This window comes from Pelophylax lessonae (genome assembly GCF_965119305.1).
Source record: "Pelophylax lessonae genome assembly, chromosome: 5".
Taxonomy (NCBI): Eukaryota; Metazoa; Chordata; class Amphibia; order Anura; family Ranidae; genus Pelophylax; species Pelophylax lessonae.
Window position 1 is genome coordinate 16816606 of NC_138772.1, and position 20000 is coordinate 16836605.

General features: G+C 44.2%; 1 protein-coding gene across 1 annotated transcript in view; it reads left to right on the forward strand.

Annotated features, from left to right (window-relative positions):
• Positions 1-20000, forward strand: part of OBSCN (obscurin, cytoskeletal calmodulin and titin-interacting RhoGEF) — a 740285-nt gene that overhangs the window by 210019 nt on the left and 510266 nt on the right. The window contains exons 36-39 of the mRNA XM_082257722.1: positions 9535-9801; positions 14246-14512; positions 16624-16890; positions 18260-18526. Coding sequence (XP_082113848.1) covers positions 9535-9801; positions 14246-14512; positions 16624-16890; positions 18260-18526 — 1068 coding nt within the window. The remainder of the gene's footprint in view (positions 1-9534; positions 9802-14245; positions 14513-16623; positions 16891-18259; positions 18527-20000) is intronic.

The window sequence follows — 20000 nt, forward strand, 5'->3', positions numbered from 1 at the left end:
TTTATTAAAAAAGAAAAACTGAAATATCACATGGTCCTAAGTATTCAGACCCTTTGCTCAGTATTTAGTAGAAGCCCCCTTTTGATCCAATACAGCCAGGAGTCTTTTTGGGAAAGATGCAACAAGTCTTTCACACCTGGATTTGGGGATCCTCTGCCATTCCTCCTTGCAGATCCTCTCCAGTTCTGTCAGGTTGGATGGTAAACGTTGGTGGACAGCCATTTTTAGGTCTCTCCAGAGATGCTCAATTGGGTTTAAGTCAGGGCTCTGGCTGGGCCATTCAAGAACAGTCACGGAGTTGTTGTGAAGCCACTCCTTCGTTATTTTAGCTGTGTGCTTAGGGTCATTGTCTTGTTGGAAGGTAAACCTTCGGCCCAGTCTGAGGTCCAGAGCACTCTGGAGAAGGTTTTTGTCCAGGATATCCAGGGCCGCTGTTAGAAATCATGGGGCCCCATACAGTCCACCTGACGGGGCCCCCTTCAACCAAACCGCTAATGACACCCATGGCCCCGCCCCTGACCCCGTCTTGAAACAAAATGCAGGTTTGTTGCCGTTTATATAAATGCTTGCGCAGCCAACGTGTGCGTTCGCAATTGCGCATAAGCATAAAGTAGTGGGGGCATTTTAAATTTATTTTAAATTGTATTTTTATTAATTTATTTACAAAGAAAAAATCATACACTGTATCTTTATTTTTTGCTTTCACAAGGGATGAACAACATCCCTTGTGATAGCATGAGCCATGACAGGTCCTCTTTATGGAGCTATCCGGGGTCTTTTAGACCCCATATCTGTCCTCTGGCCTCCAAAGCATCTGATCAAATCAAGATCAGTTTGATCAGATGCTTGTTCAAACCGGTAATGGCTACATGAGTCCGTAACTGGAAGTGATAAAATCCTTATCGCTTCTGGTTTCTGATGCCACACAGTGGGAGGAATGACACTCTCACTGTGTCTCAGGAACTGGATGCTACTGTTTGCATCCTAAAGGCAGTAAAGGCAGGGATGTCACTGCCTGTAAAATTAATCCAGTGACTTCTTAGCCACTAGGATTAATTTTACTGTGTGCAGAATCACTGAGGCTGAAAAAAATGATATGTCGATCATTGCTGTAGCAATGACCAAGATATCACCCTTCCAATCCAGTGACGTACTGGTACAGTATGTAGCTGGAAGGGAAGCAGTTAAAGGGGATTGGTTTGGGGGGCAGTAAAAATGCAGCTCCACTGCACATGTTTACTGCTCCCCCAACTGAAGTGTAAAGTAGCATCTCACTGTGTCCTATGATCATCAGCATTATGATCATCACACAGGCATCACAAAAAGCAGGGGCTCTATCATGGCTCAGTGTCACATGACTGTTAGGTGCTGACTTTGTTATGGCTGTGCTCTGTTACAGTCTGTAAAACTCAGTACAGCCATAAGTTGACAAAGTCAGCACCCAACAGCTGTGTGACACAGAGACATGATAGAGCCCCTGCTTTTTGTGCTGCTAATGATAACCTGCTATGCTGTGATATAATAGGACACAGTGAGGATTCTATGCACTATTCTTCACTCACTGTGTCCATGTGTCCATTTCAGCTGCACTCTCTTCCTGCTTCTCCCTGTCAGCCGCTCAACTTATTCACATCTTGGCAGGACAGCAGCCTAGAGCCGAACGGAGAATTGCAGTATCACTCCGCCGGCCGGGACTAATTGAATAGTGGGGCGGCATGATGCACATGCGCCCCGAAAATAAAGAAATAGTCCCTCCACTGCGCTCACCTCCTGGGCCCCTCTGAAGACCTGATGGGGCCCAGGAAAATTATATAACACACTCCATAGGCAAGAAGAAGCAGGAGAGGAGTTTAGAAAGCAATTTTTTTTAATAATGCAGTAACGAACTGTCATGTGGCCGGGCCCCACTGTGTAGCTGATGGGGGCCGGGCCCGGTACAATAGGGCCGGTTGTACTGCCCTATCAGCGGCCCTGAGGATATCCCTGTACTTGGCCGCATTCATCTTTCCCTCGATTGCAACCAGTCGTCCTGTCCCTGCAGCTGAAAAACACCCCCACAGCATGATGCTGCCACCAACATGCTTCACTGTTGGGACTGTATTGGACAGGTGATGAGCAGTGCCTGGTTTTCTCCACACATACCGCTTAGAATTAAGGCCAAAAAGTTCTATTTTGGTCTCATCAGACCAGAGAATCTTATTTCTCACCATCTTGGAGTCCTTCAGGTGTTTTTTAGCAAACTCCATGCGGGCTTTCATGTGTCTTACACTGAGGAGAGGCTTCTGTCGGGCCACTCTGCCATAAAGCCCCGACTGGTGGAGGGCTGCAGTGATGGTTGACTTTCTACAACTTTCTCCCATCTCCTGACTGCATCTCTGGAGCTCAGCCACAGTGATCTTTGGGTTCTTCTTTACCTCTCTCACCAAGGCTCTTCTCCCCCGATAGCTCAGTTTGGCTGGACGGCCAGCTCTAGGAAGGGTTCTGGTCATCCCAAACGTCTGCCATTTGAGGATTATGGAGGCCGCTGTGCTCTTAGGAACCTTAAGTGCAGCAGAAATCTTTTTGTAATCTTGCCCAGATCTGTGCCTTGCCACAATTCTGTCTCTGAGCTCTTCAGGCAGTTCCTTTGACCTCATGATTCTCATTTGCTCTGACATGCATTGTGATCTGAAAGGTCTTATATAGACAGGTGTGTGGCTTTCCTAATCAAGTCCAATCAGTATAATCAAACACAGCTGGACTCAAATGAAGGTGTAGAACCATCTCAAGGATGATCAGAAGAAATGGAAAGCACCTGAGTTAAATATATGAGTGTCACAGCAAAGGGTCTGAATACTTAGGACCATGTGATATTTCAGTTTTTCTTTTTTAATAAATCTGCAACAATGTCAACAATTCTGTGTTTTTCTGTCAGTATGGGGTGCTATGTGTACATTCATGAGGAAGAAGAATGAACTTAAATGATTTTAGCAAATGGCTGCAAGATAACAAAGAGTGAAAAATGTAAGGGGGTCTGAATACTTTCCGTACCCACTGTATATATATATATATATATATATATATATATATATATATATATATATATATATATATATATATTCTTTTTTTTTAAGTTGCACTGTTCATCAAAAAGCAATATTTTTGTTTGTTTATGAAAATTGGATTTATTTATAAAGACGTTGTATATCACAACAGCTAAATCTGTGTCTGCAGTGCATGTTCAAACCTTAATACCAGAAATAATAACATGTTATTAGATTTTTACTCCATGAGTATATATATATATATATATATATATATATATATATATATATTTAAAACTGTAAACCTATTGGCTGTAATGCCATTGCACTAATTACCTGAATAAATTGCCAACATTAAATATTGAGAAAGAAAAGAAAATAAGAAAAGCCATTTTTTCATTATTTTTTTTTTCTTTCAGCAGCTTAGTAGATGCCCCCTACTTATTCTTATGTGGTAATGCAGTGTTCATTTTGACGTCCTATTTCGATTTAGTTTTAAAATGCCATTTTAGTTTTAGTCGTATTTTAGTCATCTGAATTGTTTTAGTTCTAGTCATATTTTAGTCGACTAAAATAGTGGTAATTTAATCAACGAAAATATTTTTGTTGACAAAATAAAACTGTTTATTAAGCCAACTGCTATTGGCAAATCTCAAAAAAATTAATTTGAGTGTCACAGTGCAGTTTGTCAATTTTTTGCCAATAGCCTTCATGTCATCAAATTTAAAAAAAAAAAGCCTTTTATGTAAAAATATACCAAAGATCTGTTAAAAGGTCATGGGTATTCCCATATGTCTTTATCAGTAGAGAAACATCTTTGTTTCATTACAACTAAAGGTTACTTTTAATTCTTGTCTGTGTTTTTTTGCTTTTAATGTTGAGTTTGTTTTGCTATTTCTTGTTATATGGCAGTTTACCTTGTGTGTTGATTCAGTATGAGTAAATTGCACTCTTAAAACTCTGAAAATTAGAACTGAAAAATAGGTCCTGAAATATAAATGGACACCACCCATGTTTTGCAAGCACCTGAAAACTTCTGATTGAGAGCTGGGGAATTGGAGTGAGACATCTGGGGCCTGAGCAGCTTGTTTGGGTCATCAAGATCAGGGGTCTCCAAATTACAGCCTTTTACAAGATTTTATTTGGCTCTTAACTAGGGTGCCATTTCCCGAATGTGCGCAGATTGAGGATCCAGGTGTCAGAGAAACGGCCATGCTGCAACTGGCAACTCCGCCAGTACTTCCAATGGCCGCAATGGACTCAGGCCGTAGACTCATTGTCAGTGAAATGGCTGTGCTGCAACTGGCAAATTTGCCAGTACTTCCCATGGCTGCAATGGACTCAGGCCATAGACTAATTCACTGGCCTATAAAAGGACTCTGCTCAGCCCATCTGATTGCTGGATTGTCTTCAGCTCTTCCTGTTTCCTGTGCATTGCTACTTCCTGGATTCCAGTTTGACCCGGCTTGTTTCTGACCTGTCTGCTCTCTCTCCTGGCTTTGACCCACGGCTTCGTCTGACCCTTCGATCCGGCTCCAGTGTTTGACCCTCGGCTTGTGTGACCATCCTTGCTCTCTTGTCCTCTGCCTGACTTCCAGTGTACCGATCCCGGCTTGCTCAACGGACTTGCTTCTGCTCAATCCCTTTGTCTTGGCGACCTGTTTGGACTGATACCTGTGTATGACCCTCGGCCTGGCTTTTACCTGCACATTGCTTGATTCCCTGGAGGCCCTGCAAGTTGTTCCAGGATATCCTTGTGAACCTTTACCTGCACTCCACAAGCATCCAGTGCTCCTTGGGACGCGTCACCTCCTGTCCCACTTCCAGGGGTAATTCGCACCGAGCTGCAAGGGAAGCCCTCTCAGCATTTCGGCCTCTACCAAGAAGTGATCTGACACCAGGACAGCAGAGGCTGTCTTTGGTCTCCACGACCACTCCATTTTCCTTTCCCCTTCCTCTGGCACAGAATAACCTCAATACCCCCCCCCCCCCCACCACTGGCATCCTAGCAACCCATGACGTGGTTGCACCAGCTATGACAGAAGGAAGAAACTTTCTCCTTTTTCACCCTCTCCATCTCCAGACTCCCACCCTGCTGCTAAAACCACCCTGTTAGCCTTACAGTGGTAAAGGGGACTTTGATGGGGACATCCTGGCAACCCATGACATGGTTTTCCCCACCATTGATAGAAGGATGGAACATCCTCCGTCTAGATCTTCTCTGCCTCCAGACTCCCACCCTGCTTCTACAGCGGAATGGAGGACTTTGATGGGGACATCCTGGCAACCCATGACATGGTTTTCCCCACCATTGATAGAAGGATGGAACATCCTCCGTCTAGACCTTCTTTGCCTCCAGACACTCACCCTGCTTCTACAGTGGTATGGGGGACTTTGATGGGGACATCCTGGCAACCCATGACATGGTTTTCCCCACCATTGATAGGAGGATGGAACATCCTCCATCTAGACCTTCTCTGCCTCCAGACTCCCACCTTGCTTCCACAGCGGAATGTAGGACTTTGATGGGGACATCCTGGCAACCCATGACATGGTTTTCCCCACCATTGATAGGAGGATGGAACACCCTCCATCTAGACCTTCTCTGCCTCCAGTCTCCCACCCTGCTTCTACAGCGGAATGGAGGACTTTGATGGGGACATCCTGGCAACCCATGACATGGTTTTCCCCACCATTGATAGAAGGATGGAACATCCTCCGTCTAGACCTTCTTTGCCTCCAGACACTCACCCTGCTTCTACAGTGGTATGGGGGACTTTGATGGGGACATCCTGGCAACCCATGACATGGTTTTCCCCACCATTGATAGGAGGATGGAACATCCTCCATCTAGACCTTCTCTGCCTCCAGACTCCCACCCTGCTTCCACAGCGGAATGTAGGACTTTGATGGGGACATCCTGGCAACCCATGACATGGTTTTCCCCACCATTGATAGGAGGATGGAACACCCTCCATCTAGACCTTCTCTGCCTCCAGTCTCCTACCCTGCTTCTACAGCAGAATGGAGGACTTTGATGGGGACATCCTGGCAACCCATGACATGGTTTTCCCCACCATTGACAGAAGGATGGAACATCCTCCGTCTAGACCTTCTTTGCCTCCAGACTCCCACCTTACTTCTACAGTGGTATGGGGGACTTTGATGGGGCCATCCTGGCAACCCATGACATGGTTTTCCCCACCATTAATAGAAGGATGGAACATCCTCCGTCTAGACCTTCCTTGCCTCCAGACTCCCACCCTGCTTCTACAGTGGTATGGGGGACTTTGATGGGGACATCCTGGCAACCCATGACATGGTTTTCCCCACCATTGATAGGAGGATGGAACATCCTCCATCTAGACCTTCTCTGCCTCCAGACTCCCACCCTGCTTCTTCAGCAAAATGGAGGACTTTGATGGGGACATTCTGGCAACCCATGACATGGTTTTCCCCACCATTTATAGGAGGATGGAACATCCTCCATCTAGACCTTCTCTGCCTCCAGACTCCCACCCTGCTTCTACAGGGGAATGGAGGACTTTGACGGGGACATCCTGGCAACCCATGACATGGTTTTCCCCACCATTGATAGGAGGATGGAACATCCTTCATCTAGACCTTCTCTGCCTCCAGACTCCCACCCTGCTTCTACAGCAGGATGGAGGACTTTGATGGGGACATCCTGGCAACCCATGCCATGGTTTTCCCCACCATTGATAGGAGGATGGAACATCTTCCATCTAGCCCTTCTCTGCCTCCAGACTCCCACCCTGCTTCTACAGTGGAATGGAGGACTTTGATGGGGACATCCTGGCAACCCATGTCCTGGTTTTCCCCACCATTGATAGGAGGATGGAACATCCTCCATCTAGATCTTCTCTGCCTCCAGACTCCCACCCTGCTTCTACAGTGGTATGGGGGACTTTGATGGGGACATCCTGGCAACCCATGACATGGTTTTCCCCACCATTGATAGGAGGATGGAACATCCTCAATCTAGATATTCTCTGCCTCCAGACTCCCACCCTGCTTCTACAGTGGAATGGAGGACTTTGATGGGGACATCCTAGCAACCCATGGCTTCTGCCTCCAGACTCTAACACTGCTGCGTCAGCTTTTTAGTGATAAGGGGGACTTTGATGGGCACACTAATGTAAAGAGGGATTCTGTTGAGGGCCCTGATGTAACGGGAGACTACAATGGCAACCCTTGATGACAATTCCAGTCTAATGTAATGGGTCTGCTCATGGCTTTCCTGACATAAGGGGGACTTTAATGTAAAGGGGACTCTGATGTGGATGCTGATCTAAGGGCTACCCTGATGGGGACTCAGTTGGAATAGGGAATCTGATAGAGACCGAGATGTAAGGGGGAGTCTGATAGAGGCCCTGATGTAAGGAGGGGCTCATTCATTTAAAAAAAAATGACTTTATTCACCCTGCAAATATTTGTAAAATATAGGATGTGACCCTTGTGCTGAAAAGTTGGGAGATTCCTGATCCCCATCTATCAGGAATCAGTGTTTACCAGGCAACCACCCATAGTATTCTTTTGTTTTACTGCATGCCTTTCCGGCTTTCCTAGGATGCAGCACCCAGGTTGAAACCTAGCAAGATAAATATCCACTGAGTATATAAACACCAAGCGAGTGTGTTTTACATAAACAGGCAAAGAACTAGGCAGGTGGTGTTCAGGTGTTGGGACAGACGTTTAAGTCAAGTTCAGGCACATGAGATACATTGGAATAACCAAAAAAATGTGGGTATTCTATGGTCTGTTTTTGATGGTCTGATCTAAGCACCATCAACTTTTTTTTATCAAACACTTGACAAGGTTTGAAACGCTGTCTAGAAGCCCTTAAAGGACCCTTTGGCTCTTCCAATAGGTATATTGAATACATATTTTAATGGTAGCATTGGTAGTCCCTTTTAAATATGCTTTTTATGGCCTTAACCTGGTTGTGACAAGATCTAAGTCAGGCAAAAGCCTTGACTGCATCCAAATCTGCTGTTAGTTTTCTTGCCCGTTGGCTAGTAGGTCTGTATAAATGGGGTAGGAGTGGGCCCTGACCCATCCAAAATACATTGGAACACCCACTGTTTAGTCCATTTAAAATGATCATAGGTGTGATAAGAAGGGCTTCCAGCCATGAGACCTGATGGGTAGAAACTCTTCTCATCCTACAATCATTGAAAATGTTCAGTCCAGAGTGTTGTATCATCCTATGGAAATGTTTGTTGGGCGCCTCCGCTTGAAAAGCCAGTCCTTTAATTTAATCTTGGCGAGGGAAGGAAAAACAGACAGGGAGGTGGACTTCTGATGGAGTTAAAGTGTACCATGCTGACACTGAGGGCAGCTCTTGGGAGGCAGAAGAAATTCCAACTGGTAGACAAGGAAGGAGAAAGGCGCCTCTGAGTGTAGTAGATACGGGATGAGCCGCGGACCAGGAAGAGACCCCGAGCAGTGAGGACACATGTCACCTTCAGTGTAAGTCTGCTCATTGTTTTGAGTATTAAAGTGGTATCTGCTAAACTCCGAGGCGCCTTTCTCCTTCCTTGTCTAACCTATGGAATCTGGATTGGGATTTCTAATCCAACTAAAGCCTCGTACACACGCAACGAATTTCCGCCGACCGGTCATCCGTCTTTTGTCCAGAGTGGTGTTTGTTGGTTGGAATGTGCTCTAGACTGCACACGAATTTTCCCGCCCGACAGAATTCTACTTCAGAAGTGATGTCATGTGTTGGATTGCTTTCTATGTGTTCTTTCATCTCTGAGCATGCCTAGTCTTGCTCATAAGATTTTTCCCCATCGAAATCTGTACTAATGAGACGAAAATCGGACGTGTTTTGATGGTCGACAAAAATGATATAGCCTGCACACCAGGATTTTTTCGGCCGAAAAGTCGGAGTCGGTTGTTGGAAGCACCATACTAAAGAGACACTGAAGAGGGGGGAAGCCCCTCAGGTGTATGTTCCAAACCCGGTGCTGGTCAGATCCGTCATCCGAGAATAGAAGAAATCCAAGTTTGAGACCGCACTCAGGGTGTTATGATGAAATCAAAAGTTTCTTTATTCCTCATAAATAAAGTAGACAGACAGTGTGCAAGCAGACGTGTCGGGTTGACGCGTTTCACGACGCTGTAGGTCGCTTACTCATAACCACACCATACTAACAAACCGAAAATTGGCAGATCGGTCGTCGGACGAAAATTCCCGGCCGAATTTCTTCTCGTGTGTATGGGGCTTTAGAGTAGACCCAAAATATTGTCCAACATTTTTCCAAAAAAGTTTGAGGACCTTGCAAATTTAAAAAATGGTTTAGATTGAGACATAAAAAAATAAAAATAAATAAAAAATAAAAAAACTTGCTCCTTTACATTACATCTGTGGTCCTCCTGATGTCTGTATGTAGCTCAGTCTTATCAACAGTTATTCTATAGTGCAAACATTTTCCAGTGTTTCCTCTACTCTCATCTTTAACATTTAAATTTTTCATAATTTTAGCGGTGCAGGCTTACTTCAAACGTGAAATGCAAAGCACTGAAGCCGGCGAAGGTGAAACGGCAATGCTTTTCTGCGAGCTGTCCAACGAGAAAGCCGAGGTGCAATGGAAGAAGGACAGCAAGCTGTTGACATCCAGTAGCAAGTACGAGATTAAAGCAAAAGACCGCAGGGTGGAGTTACTGGTCCATAACCTGACCCAAGAAGACTCTGGAACCTACACCTGCGAAACCGGAGAGCTTAAATCTTCTGCCACCTTGACGGTGAAGGGTACGTTTCAATTTTTTATTTCCAATCAAAACACTATAACTCACAATTGGAGCCTTAAAAATATGAGTTGTCGCTTTCATTATTTGTATGTACCCTTCACTGAACTGAAAACCCTCCTTAACCACTTCCATACCGGGCCATTTCTGCCACTCCGCTCCTACAAATAAAAATCATAATTTTTCTGCTAGAAAATTACTCGGAACCGCAAAACATTATATATATATTTTTAGCAGAGACCCTAGGGAATAAAATGGCGGTTATTGCAACTTTTTATGTCACACGGTATTTGCGCAGAAAAATCACTAAAGTTAGCCCAATTTTTTTTGTATATTGCGAAAGATGATGTTATGGTGAGAAAATAGATGCCTAACATGTCACGCTTTAAAATTGCGCACACTCGTGGAATGACGCCAAACTTCGGTACTTAACCACTTCTGGACCGGAAGGATTTGCCCCCTTAATGACCAGGCCCTATTTTGCGATTCGGCACTGCGTTACTTTAACGGACAATTGCGCGGCCGTGCGACACTATACCCAAACTATTTACGTCCTTTTTTTCCCACAAATAGAGTTTTCTTCTGGTGGTATTTGATCACCTGTGCAATTTTTATTTTTTGCGTTATAAACAAAAAAAGAGCGACAATTCTGAAAAAAAAAAAACAATATTTTATACATTCTGCTATAAAACATTCCCAAAAAAAATTAAAAATCAAAATTTTTTAACATTTTAGGCCAATTTGTTTTCTGCTACATATCGCATTAAGCATATTTTAATTGTTTTGCGCAAAAGTTATCGCATCTACAAACTACGGGAAAGATTTATGTAATTTTTAATGTTTTTTTTTTTTTACTAGTAATGGCGGCGATCTGCGAATTTTAGCAGGACTGCGACATTGGGGTGGACAGATCGGACCCCTAACTGATATTTTTGACACTTTTGGGGGGGACCAGTGACATTACTACAGTGATCAGTGCTACAAATATGCACTGTCACTGTACTAATGCCAGTGGCAGGGAAAGGGTTAACATTGTGGGTGATCAAGGGGTTAAATGTGAGTCTAGGGGAGTGATTCTAACTGTGGGGGGGGGGGGGGTAGTGGCTTCTGAAATTACCATAGAAATTACCATAGAGACCTGTGATCCTATATAGAAGGATCACAGGCGCTCTGTGATTATTCCAGGGAGAATACAACAGCTGCCCGTCCTTCTCCCTCAGCGGGGAATGATCACGGGTGTCAGGGGGCAATCGGAGCCACCTGCCCGCTGCATCGGCTTCCCCGCTGACGAGCGGGGGCGGGATCCTGCTCCCAGGCAAGCACTACGTCGGATTGCCTGGGAGAGCCACACTGCTGCAGTAAATAGGGGGCGTGTGGTCGGCAACCGGTTAACCACTTCCATACCAGGCCATTTCTGGCACTCCGCTCCTACATGTAAAAATTATAATTTTTTTGCTAGAAAATTACTCGGAACCCCCAAACATTATACATTTTTTTTAACAGAGACCCTAATGAGTAAAATGGCGGTCATTGCAACTTTTTATCTCACATGGTATTTGCGCAGAAATCTTTTAAACGCATTATTTTGTATAATGCGAAAGATGATGTTACGAGTAAATAGATACCTAACATGCTACGCTTTAAAATTGAGCACAATCGTGGAATGATGCCACACTTCTGTACTTAAAAATCTCTATAGGCAACGCTTAAAAAAAAAATTATTGGGCTACAATCTGGGTCTTGGGCTAGAATTGTTGCTCTTGCTCTAACGTTCGCAGAAAATACCTCACATGTATGGATTGAAGGCCGTTTACAGACAGACATATATATACGTGAATAAGTGCAGCTCAACTTTCTTGTTTCACGAATGAAAATAAAAATAAAACTAAAACACAAGTCTACTCATATAACATATAAATATCTGTGTGACATTAAAACAACAAACAACAACAACAAAGTACATGTTGGGATTTCATAAACCAATAATCGTTCATATATCGCCACATATAAGTGATTTACAATGTGACCATATGTTGTGTACCACAATTCTACCTCTAGATTTAACCCACCGTCACGTTTCGTTGTGTTACAGTGTCTTCCTTTGAGGAAGTCACGGTCATGTAACAAATGCATCAGTGGCAGGACCATGTGACGTCATTGCGTACATCAAGGTGCTACAGGGTGCTACATCAATATCTCCTAAAACATTCCCCCTTTTTTAACCGCTTCTGGACCGGAAGGATTTTCCCCCTTAATGACCAGGCCATTTTTTGCGATTCGGCACTGCGTTATTGTAATTGACAATTGCGACGCTGTACCAAAATAAAATTGATGTCCTTTTTTTCCCACAAACAGAGCTTTCTTTTGGTGGTATTTGATCACCTGTGCGATTTTTATATTTTGCGCTATAAACAAAAAAAGAGCGACAATTCTGAAAAAAAAAAAAAAAAACAATATTTTTAACATTCTGCTATATAACATTCCCCCCCCAAAAAAATGTAAAAATCTAAATTTTTCATCCATTTAGGCCAATTTGTTTTCCTGCTACATATTTTTGGTAAAAAAATTGCAATAAGCGTGTTTTGATTGGTTTGCGCAAATGTTATCGCGTCTACAAACTAGGGGAAAGATTTATGTCATTTTTACTTATTTATTTTTTTTACTAGTAATGGCGGCAATCAGCCATTGCGGCAGACAGATCGGACCCCTAACTGACATTTTTCACACTTTTGGGGGGGAGCATTGACATTACTACAGTAATCAGTGCTAAAAAAATATGCACTGTTACTGTAATAATGACACTGGCATGGAAGGGGTTAACCTAGGGGTGATCAAAGGGTTAATTGTGAGCCTAGGGGAGTGTTTTTTAACTGTGGGGGGGAGGGACTTGTGAAATAATCATAGAGACCTGTGATCCTATATAAAAGGATCCCAGGCCCTCTGTGATTATTTCAGAGAGAAGAACGGTCAGCTATGTTTACAACAGCTGACCGTTCTTCTCTATCAGTGGGGAGTGATCGCGGGTGCCCGACAGCAATCGCGGCCGCCGGTCCAGTGGATTGGCATCCCTGCAGTCTAGTGGGGGGCAGGAGCGGCGCCGCTGGCGCGTGCTTGCCCCCAGCACTGCTTCCGCAAACCAACGTACCCCTTCGTTGAATTGCGCAGCCGAGCCAGCCTGCCGAGTCGGCAAGTGGTGCACATAGAATAACTTCTATATTACATGCATTTCCCCCTTAAGAAGAAACATCAGCATCAATAGTACTGGAAACAGCTGACTACCCATACTGCCTGTACATGATGAAGTCACATGATCCCGCCTCTGAAGCTTTTCGTTACATGTCCATGACCTCCTCAATGGAAGCCACAGTTATGTGACGAAACACGTCCGTGGGTCAAATCTAGAGGTAAGACGATTGTGGTACACAACACATGGTTTTAAGGAAAATCACTTATATGTAGCGATATATATGAACACTTAGGGCTCTTTCACACGGGCGGTCCGATCAGATCCGCCTGTCAGTTTTTTAGGCGGATCTGATCGGATGCCCCATTCAGCCCTATGGAGCAGCGGATGTCAGGGGAGACATGTCCGCTGACACACGCTGCCATCCGCATCCGATCCTGTCCGTGAAATCCGGACGGATGGAAACCCTATTTTCCATCCGTCCTGGGGATCGGATCGGATGGGATCGGATGAGAGCGGACAGGCGGTCCGCTCTCATCCGATTCCCCATAATAGAGAGCAGCGGGGGCTGTGACACCTCCCTCTCCGCACTGCAAGCGGAGACGGAGCTGTCATCCGCCGGCTCAGCGGGGATCGCGGATCAATCCCCGCTGAGCAGCACGGATCCGCCTACGGAGGCGGACCGTGTGAAAGAGCCCTTACTGATTTATTGAACTCCAACACAGACTTTTTTGTTGTTTTTTTTAATGTGACACAGATTTATATGTTATGAGTAGACTTGTATTTTATTTTTATTTGTGAAAGAATAAAGTTACAATGTACCTATTCACACATCCAAGAATTGGTAAGCTGCATTATATTAAGACCCCGTTCACACTGGGGCGAGCCGACTTTGCCGGGCGACCTGTGAAGTCGCGGTGCGCAGCTCGCACCGCGACCTCGGAGCGGCCGGCACGGACTTCATATAATTGAAGTCAATGCAGGTCGCTCCGGGTCGCCCCAAAGAAGCTCCGGACCCTTTTTCTAAGTCGGAGCGACTTGTGTCGCTCCTATTAGAACGGGTCCACAGCTTCTCTATGGCAGGCGACCTACGGCGACCTGTCAGGCGACCAGGTCGCCTGACAGGTCGCCCCAGTGTGAACTGGCTCTAAAGGTTTTCTTCTGGGTTTAAAACTGCTTAAAAAAAAAAAAAAAGATCCAAAAGATTTCCACCATCTGTAAAGGCTTGGAGAATTGCAGTCGGTAATGGGTTGTTTTTTTGCAGCTGCTCAAGTCTTGTTCAAACGAGGCCTCCGTAATGAGAAGGCCAAAGAAGGCAGTACGGTAAAGCTACATTGTGAACTGAGCAAGGCCGGAGCTCCCGTGAAGTGGACGAAGGATGACCAAATTTTGGTGAGCGGTGAAAAGTACCAAACCAAGCAACAAGGCACGGTGGTGGAGCTTCTCATTCTAAATGCAAAACCAGAAGATTCCGGCGACTACATGTGTGACACCGGGGACCAGAGGAGCTCATCTCATGTGACTGTAACTGGTAAGACTAAGACAGGCTTTTCCTGGGATGAAATTTTTAAGTTTATTTTTTTAAAAGTGCAACTCCAGAAATTGTCCATTAAATACAAAAAAGTCCATGATATTCATGAAATATGTTAAAAAATGTCATACATTCCATCTTGGACCAATGTAAGTACATATTTGTCATACCTGTGGGATCCATCTAGATGCTGGAAATCACTGTAGTAGACACCACTACTCAAGTGATCTCCACAGGCTTCCAGATGCCGCACCAAGTGGCTGCTCTACTGCATTGTGGACATCAGCGGTCGGCCAGATTGATTAGGATTTCCTCAATGGATGCAACATTTTCTCTAACTGGATGAGGTGGAGGGGGGGGGGGCATTGAAAAATAAAGCATCCTCCAAGAGAATCTGGTACTTGCATGTGAGTCTATACGAAGCAGCGAGAGGACAAAAACCTTTGGCTAGCTCACCAGATCAGGTTAGCCTGCTCACAACAGATGGGGCTACCCTCTCCAGCGGGTACCCAGCAGGCTACCAAAAAAAAAAACATGCACCAATGGAAGGAGCACCAGACCAAAAGGATAAAAGTCCACATTAATTTATTGTAATATGTGCCACACTATTGGGTATAATTTGGTAACTGTACCTACGTCCTATAGATCAGAGAATAGAAATTTAGAAAAACAATGAGGCACTCAGAATTTTCGTGGTACAACTGAACTCACAACACTAAATTGTTATTAGAATATTAATAATTATTACACCATGTATGTAAAAAAATGTATTTTGCATATTTTTTTGTCAGCAACAATCCACAAAGCACAAAAGAATGTTAAAACAACTATATTCCCCTTCAAGTACTGGATATTGTTGTATAGTATTCTCCCAACTATAGGGGATCTGCATTAGTAAAGATCTAGTCTTCCACTCGACGTGTTTCGCAGGAAACCAGCTTCTTCAGGAGTTTTATTAGAGGGGATATTGATCTGTGGAAAAATAAGTGTAGTGATAATACACAAAATAATAATGGATATGTACATTTATTACATAAACATACGTATGTGCGTTTGCAATAAAGAGAGCTGCAGCACACATACCCTCAAATAGTAAGATGGTTAAGGAGACATCATAGCCAATGCATACAACACAGGGAAAGACACCTAAAACACAAAAGTTGTACTGTGACATTCCCCATATAATGCGGATCAATCCGAGGCCGGTTGGAAAAGGGGGAAGAGAAAGGAAAATGGGAGTGAATGAGGGGGGGGGGGGGTTATGTTTCCTGTGATGGTTCTCATTTATCTAAGCCAGGGTTTCTCAACTAGAGTTCCTCCAGAGGTTGCTGGGGTTTTTTTTTTGAGTAATCAGCAATTTCTAGCTCTTAGATAAGTTCCCACTGATCTTTTTAGCTATCTGTAAGGGGGGAATTCTTCCCCAAAAACCGCAAGTGTAATTCTTCCCACTGACCATCACAATAATGTATCATTAGTTGCAGATATAGTCATTTTTAGTAATATTTCACTGAGGCCCAAAAAATTATTTCAAGGGTTTCTCTGTGTTAAAAAGGTTTAGAAAGGCTAGTCTAAGCCATGGTATAGGTCAGTGATGGCGAACCTTGGCACCCCAGATGTTTTGGAACTGCATTTTCCATGATGCTCAGGCACTCTGCAATGTAGCTGAGCATCATAGCATCATGGAAAATGTTGTTCCAAAACATCTGGGGTGCTAAGGTTCGCCACCACTGGTATAGGTAGATGTAATTGGTCAAATCCACCTAAACCTGTTCTGAAATATTGAAGTTGTTATGCAGCCTATTTAGGTTGTTTCCATTTTTTACGTTCTTCGTTATAACTACAATGTATATAACCTTCTCCACCGATTACCAAGGTGTGTTCACACACAGAACTATCGCACTACAGACCCTGGTGTTTGACAACCCCAGGAGGTCAGCAGTTTCTGAGATGCTCCCACCACTACGTCGGCCACCAAAAATTCACTGCTTGGCTATTTAGGAGGTGTATCAAATAAAGTGGCACTGAAGGCATGTTGGATGACAAAGAAGTTTTATTGCAGTTTTGATTTTTGGAACCTAATAATAGGTAGATATCCACCTGTTCTTTCTTAGCTCTTCCCGTTCGCTTTAAACAAGACCTGCAAGACTGCGAAGTTGAAGAGGGCTCATCAGTCACGCTTTCTTGTGAAGTCACCAAGGCTGATGCCCATGTGGTCTGGAAGAAGGGCATCACAGACCTTCAAGCCAGTGACAAATATGAGCTCAGACAAAAGGGAACCACAGTGGAGCTTCTCATTCATAATGTAACAGCAGAGGATTCTGGGAGCTACACCTGCGATACTGGAGACCAGCAGACTGCCGCACGGGTCAAAGTTCGGGGTAAGATAGCCTTAAACTTTAATTATATTTATGAAGGAGGTTTGCCCAGTGAATCCCTAAATGCCATTTGCATGAATGATCTTCAATGACATTAAGGCTACGTTCACATGTCAGCGTAGCGATCGTGGGCAGAATCACCGCGATTCTGTCCACGATCCGGAAATCATTGCAAATCCCAAGACGCCTGTGTGTTGCCCGTGATTTGCAATAGCACCCCAAACGCTGTGCGATGTTGCCGCGATTTCCGCCTGCCGAATCGCGGTAACATCGCGCAAAAAAAATTGTGGGACGCATGACGCCCAAAAAAGGTACAAGAGATTCTTTGGGGCGTCATGCGTCCCGCGATTTTTTTGGCGCGATGTTACCACGATTCGGCAGGCGGAAATCACGGCAACATCGCACAGCGTTTGGGGTGCTATTGCAAATCACGGGCAACGCACAGGCGTCCCACGATTTGCAATGATTTCCGGATCACGGGCAGAATCGCGGTGATTCTGCCCGCGATCGCTACGCTGACATGTGAACGTAGCCTCACCTGGCATGCTATGCTGATTAATACCTTATTTGTAGCATATTCATTTCAATTGATCTATATAAGGTTTATTCCATGCTATTAATGTAGATCTAAACTCAACTTTGATACAAGTGTCATTAAAAATATCTAATTTTTTTGTATATAAAATACTGTTTTTACATTTTTTCCATCTCAGTGATGTTGATATCCTTCAGCCTCTTTCAGCCACTTCCTGTCTACATGCACTCACTCTTTTTCTCATCATTATTACAAACCAGCTTTCTAGTAATGGTGACGATGGCATACCATACCTGCTCAATGTGTTTCAGTACAGCCGCAAGGAATTCTCCACCCGGAGTGCATGTGATGGGGTTACAGTACAGATGCACACTCTGGAGACAGTTGTCACCCCATAACAGGAAGTGCCTGAGCAAGGATTTTCATGGCAGGGGTTATTTCAATGTAAGCTGCAGATTTAAAAAAAAGGTGGAAACGAGTTTTTAAATTTTAATAACCTGTTCAAGGACGTATGAGATATTAATTGGGTTTATTTCTACTCTAAGTGAACACATCTCCTACGTACCATAGGCCAAGGTGTTTGATTGATCCCCCTATATTATACTTGACTTATTACATAATATAATATATACATATAACATTTTATGTTTGATTACATTACTTACTTATACCACTATGATTTCCCTGTTTTTTGCTTTTCATAAGACAAATATGCCTTCACAATCAAAGTTAGAAACTAAAGATGCAAGTTTGTTCTTTTTTTTTCTTCTGTTGATGACTTCTCGTGGTGATTAGTTGTATATCATACAGTATTTGTTTGTCCTATTCTACCCAAAGAGCTTCCAGCCCACTTCACCAAAGAGCTTACCCAACAGAAAGCCACCGAGGGGGAATCGATGACCCTGTGCTGTGAACTCAACAAGCCCGATGCTCAAGTAGAGTGGAAGAAGGACGGCAAAGTCATAAAACAAAGCAAGAAGCACAAGCTACGTCAAGAAGGTTCCACGTCAGAGCTGGTTATACGTGACCTAGTGCTGGGCGACGCTGGAAATTACTCTTGTGTATGCGGGGACCAACAAACAACAGCTGCGGTGACCGTAACTGGTAATGTCTTCTTCTCGTCTGTGGAATGCCTGTGGGTAGTGATCGAACGATATCGGTTTTTTAGTGCCGATACCAATATTTTGGTCATCGGATATCGGTATCGGCCGATATTGGGCAATATTTTTTTTTTAAACAAAAATTTTTTTTATTTTTTACAGGTACTATTGTGGAGGGATCTGGGGGACCCCAAACCCCTCCTCTGCACTTAAAAGCATTCAAAACGCCGAGTTTGGCTGTTTTGAATGCTCGCATTTTTTTTAATTTGCCGCCGAGTACCCAGGGTCATGACATCACTTCTGGGTTTTTTACATGGAGACCCCTTTCAGAGCCGAATGCGGCTTTGATCAGGTCTTCGGCGGCCGTGCAGGTAGGATGCCCGGGTCTCCAGGTGGGACGGTAGACCCGGGCAAGCCGCGGAAGGCGGCGGGGAGGGGGGGGTCCCCTTCTGCTCCTTATAATGACAGCTGAGCGGCTTCTCAGCCGCATCGGTTGTCATTACAAGACAGCCGACCATCGGCTATGGACGCCGGTACCGGGGTGATGCCTCTAGCTGCATCACTCCGATACAAGCACTTTCCCGAAATATCAGCAATATCGGTAACCTCAGGGGTCGTTTCCGATATATCAGGGAAAGTGCATATCCCGATAATCGGTCGATCCCTACTGTGGAGATATCAGGGGAAACGTTTCAAATTGATGGGGTGAGGAAGGATGCAGTAGTGTTGGGTTGACTCACTGCTATGCCCTTGGAGGTCCTACTGTAAAGATCTTGGAGGGCCTTTTGTAAAGCTCATGTTCTATCCATGTATGTTAATTTTGAGGCGCTGTTATGATGGAGTATAAATATACGTGATCTCCTAGTGAGCTAAATAATAGTGCTAAAAACACAACTCAGTTCAGTAATAAAACACATGGATGCATGATATCACACAACAATTTAAATGTCCATAGAAACATAAGAACCTTCAAATTACCACATGTGATGGGTGCTCTGTATTCTCCTTAAAAATAGGTGCTTTGTGATAGTGCTCCTCCACCCGTATAAGAAAGGGCCACTCACCAGATGACTGAGAGCCTCCAGGACCCAGCTCACTTATAATAGACTATCTTGTCTCTGGGGGTCAGCTTGGTTATCCTCCAATATAGATCAGCCAAAAACACTAAGGTTGCCCCCTGGGCTTAGTAGTAGCATGTTCTATCCAGTTGATCCTCTAGCTCTCTTCTACATTGCTGTCTGTCAGAGATGGAATTTGGGATTTTGCGAAGTATGTGAATTGTGAATTTTTGGCCTAAAACTTTGCAGGTTACCCGCCAAAAAAGGAGCAACCTGAAATGCAGCCTTAGCCTATTTCATATTTAACTTTCCTTGAGCAGAACTTGCTTATTAGCCCTACAAATAACCAGAAATGAATGTCAAAGTTTGCCCTGTAGACAATTTGCTACAAAATTTTAACACAATTTACAAGCCAAACCC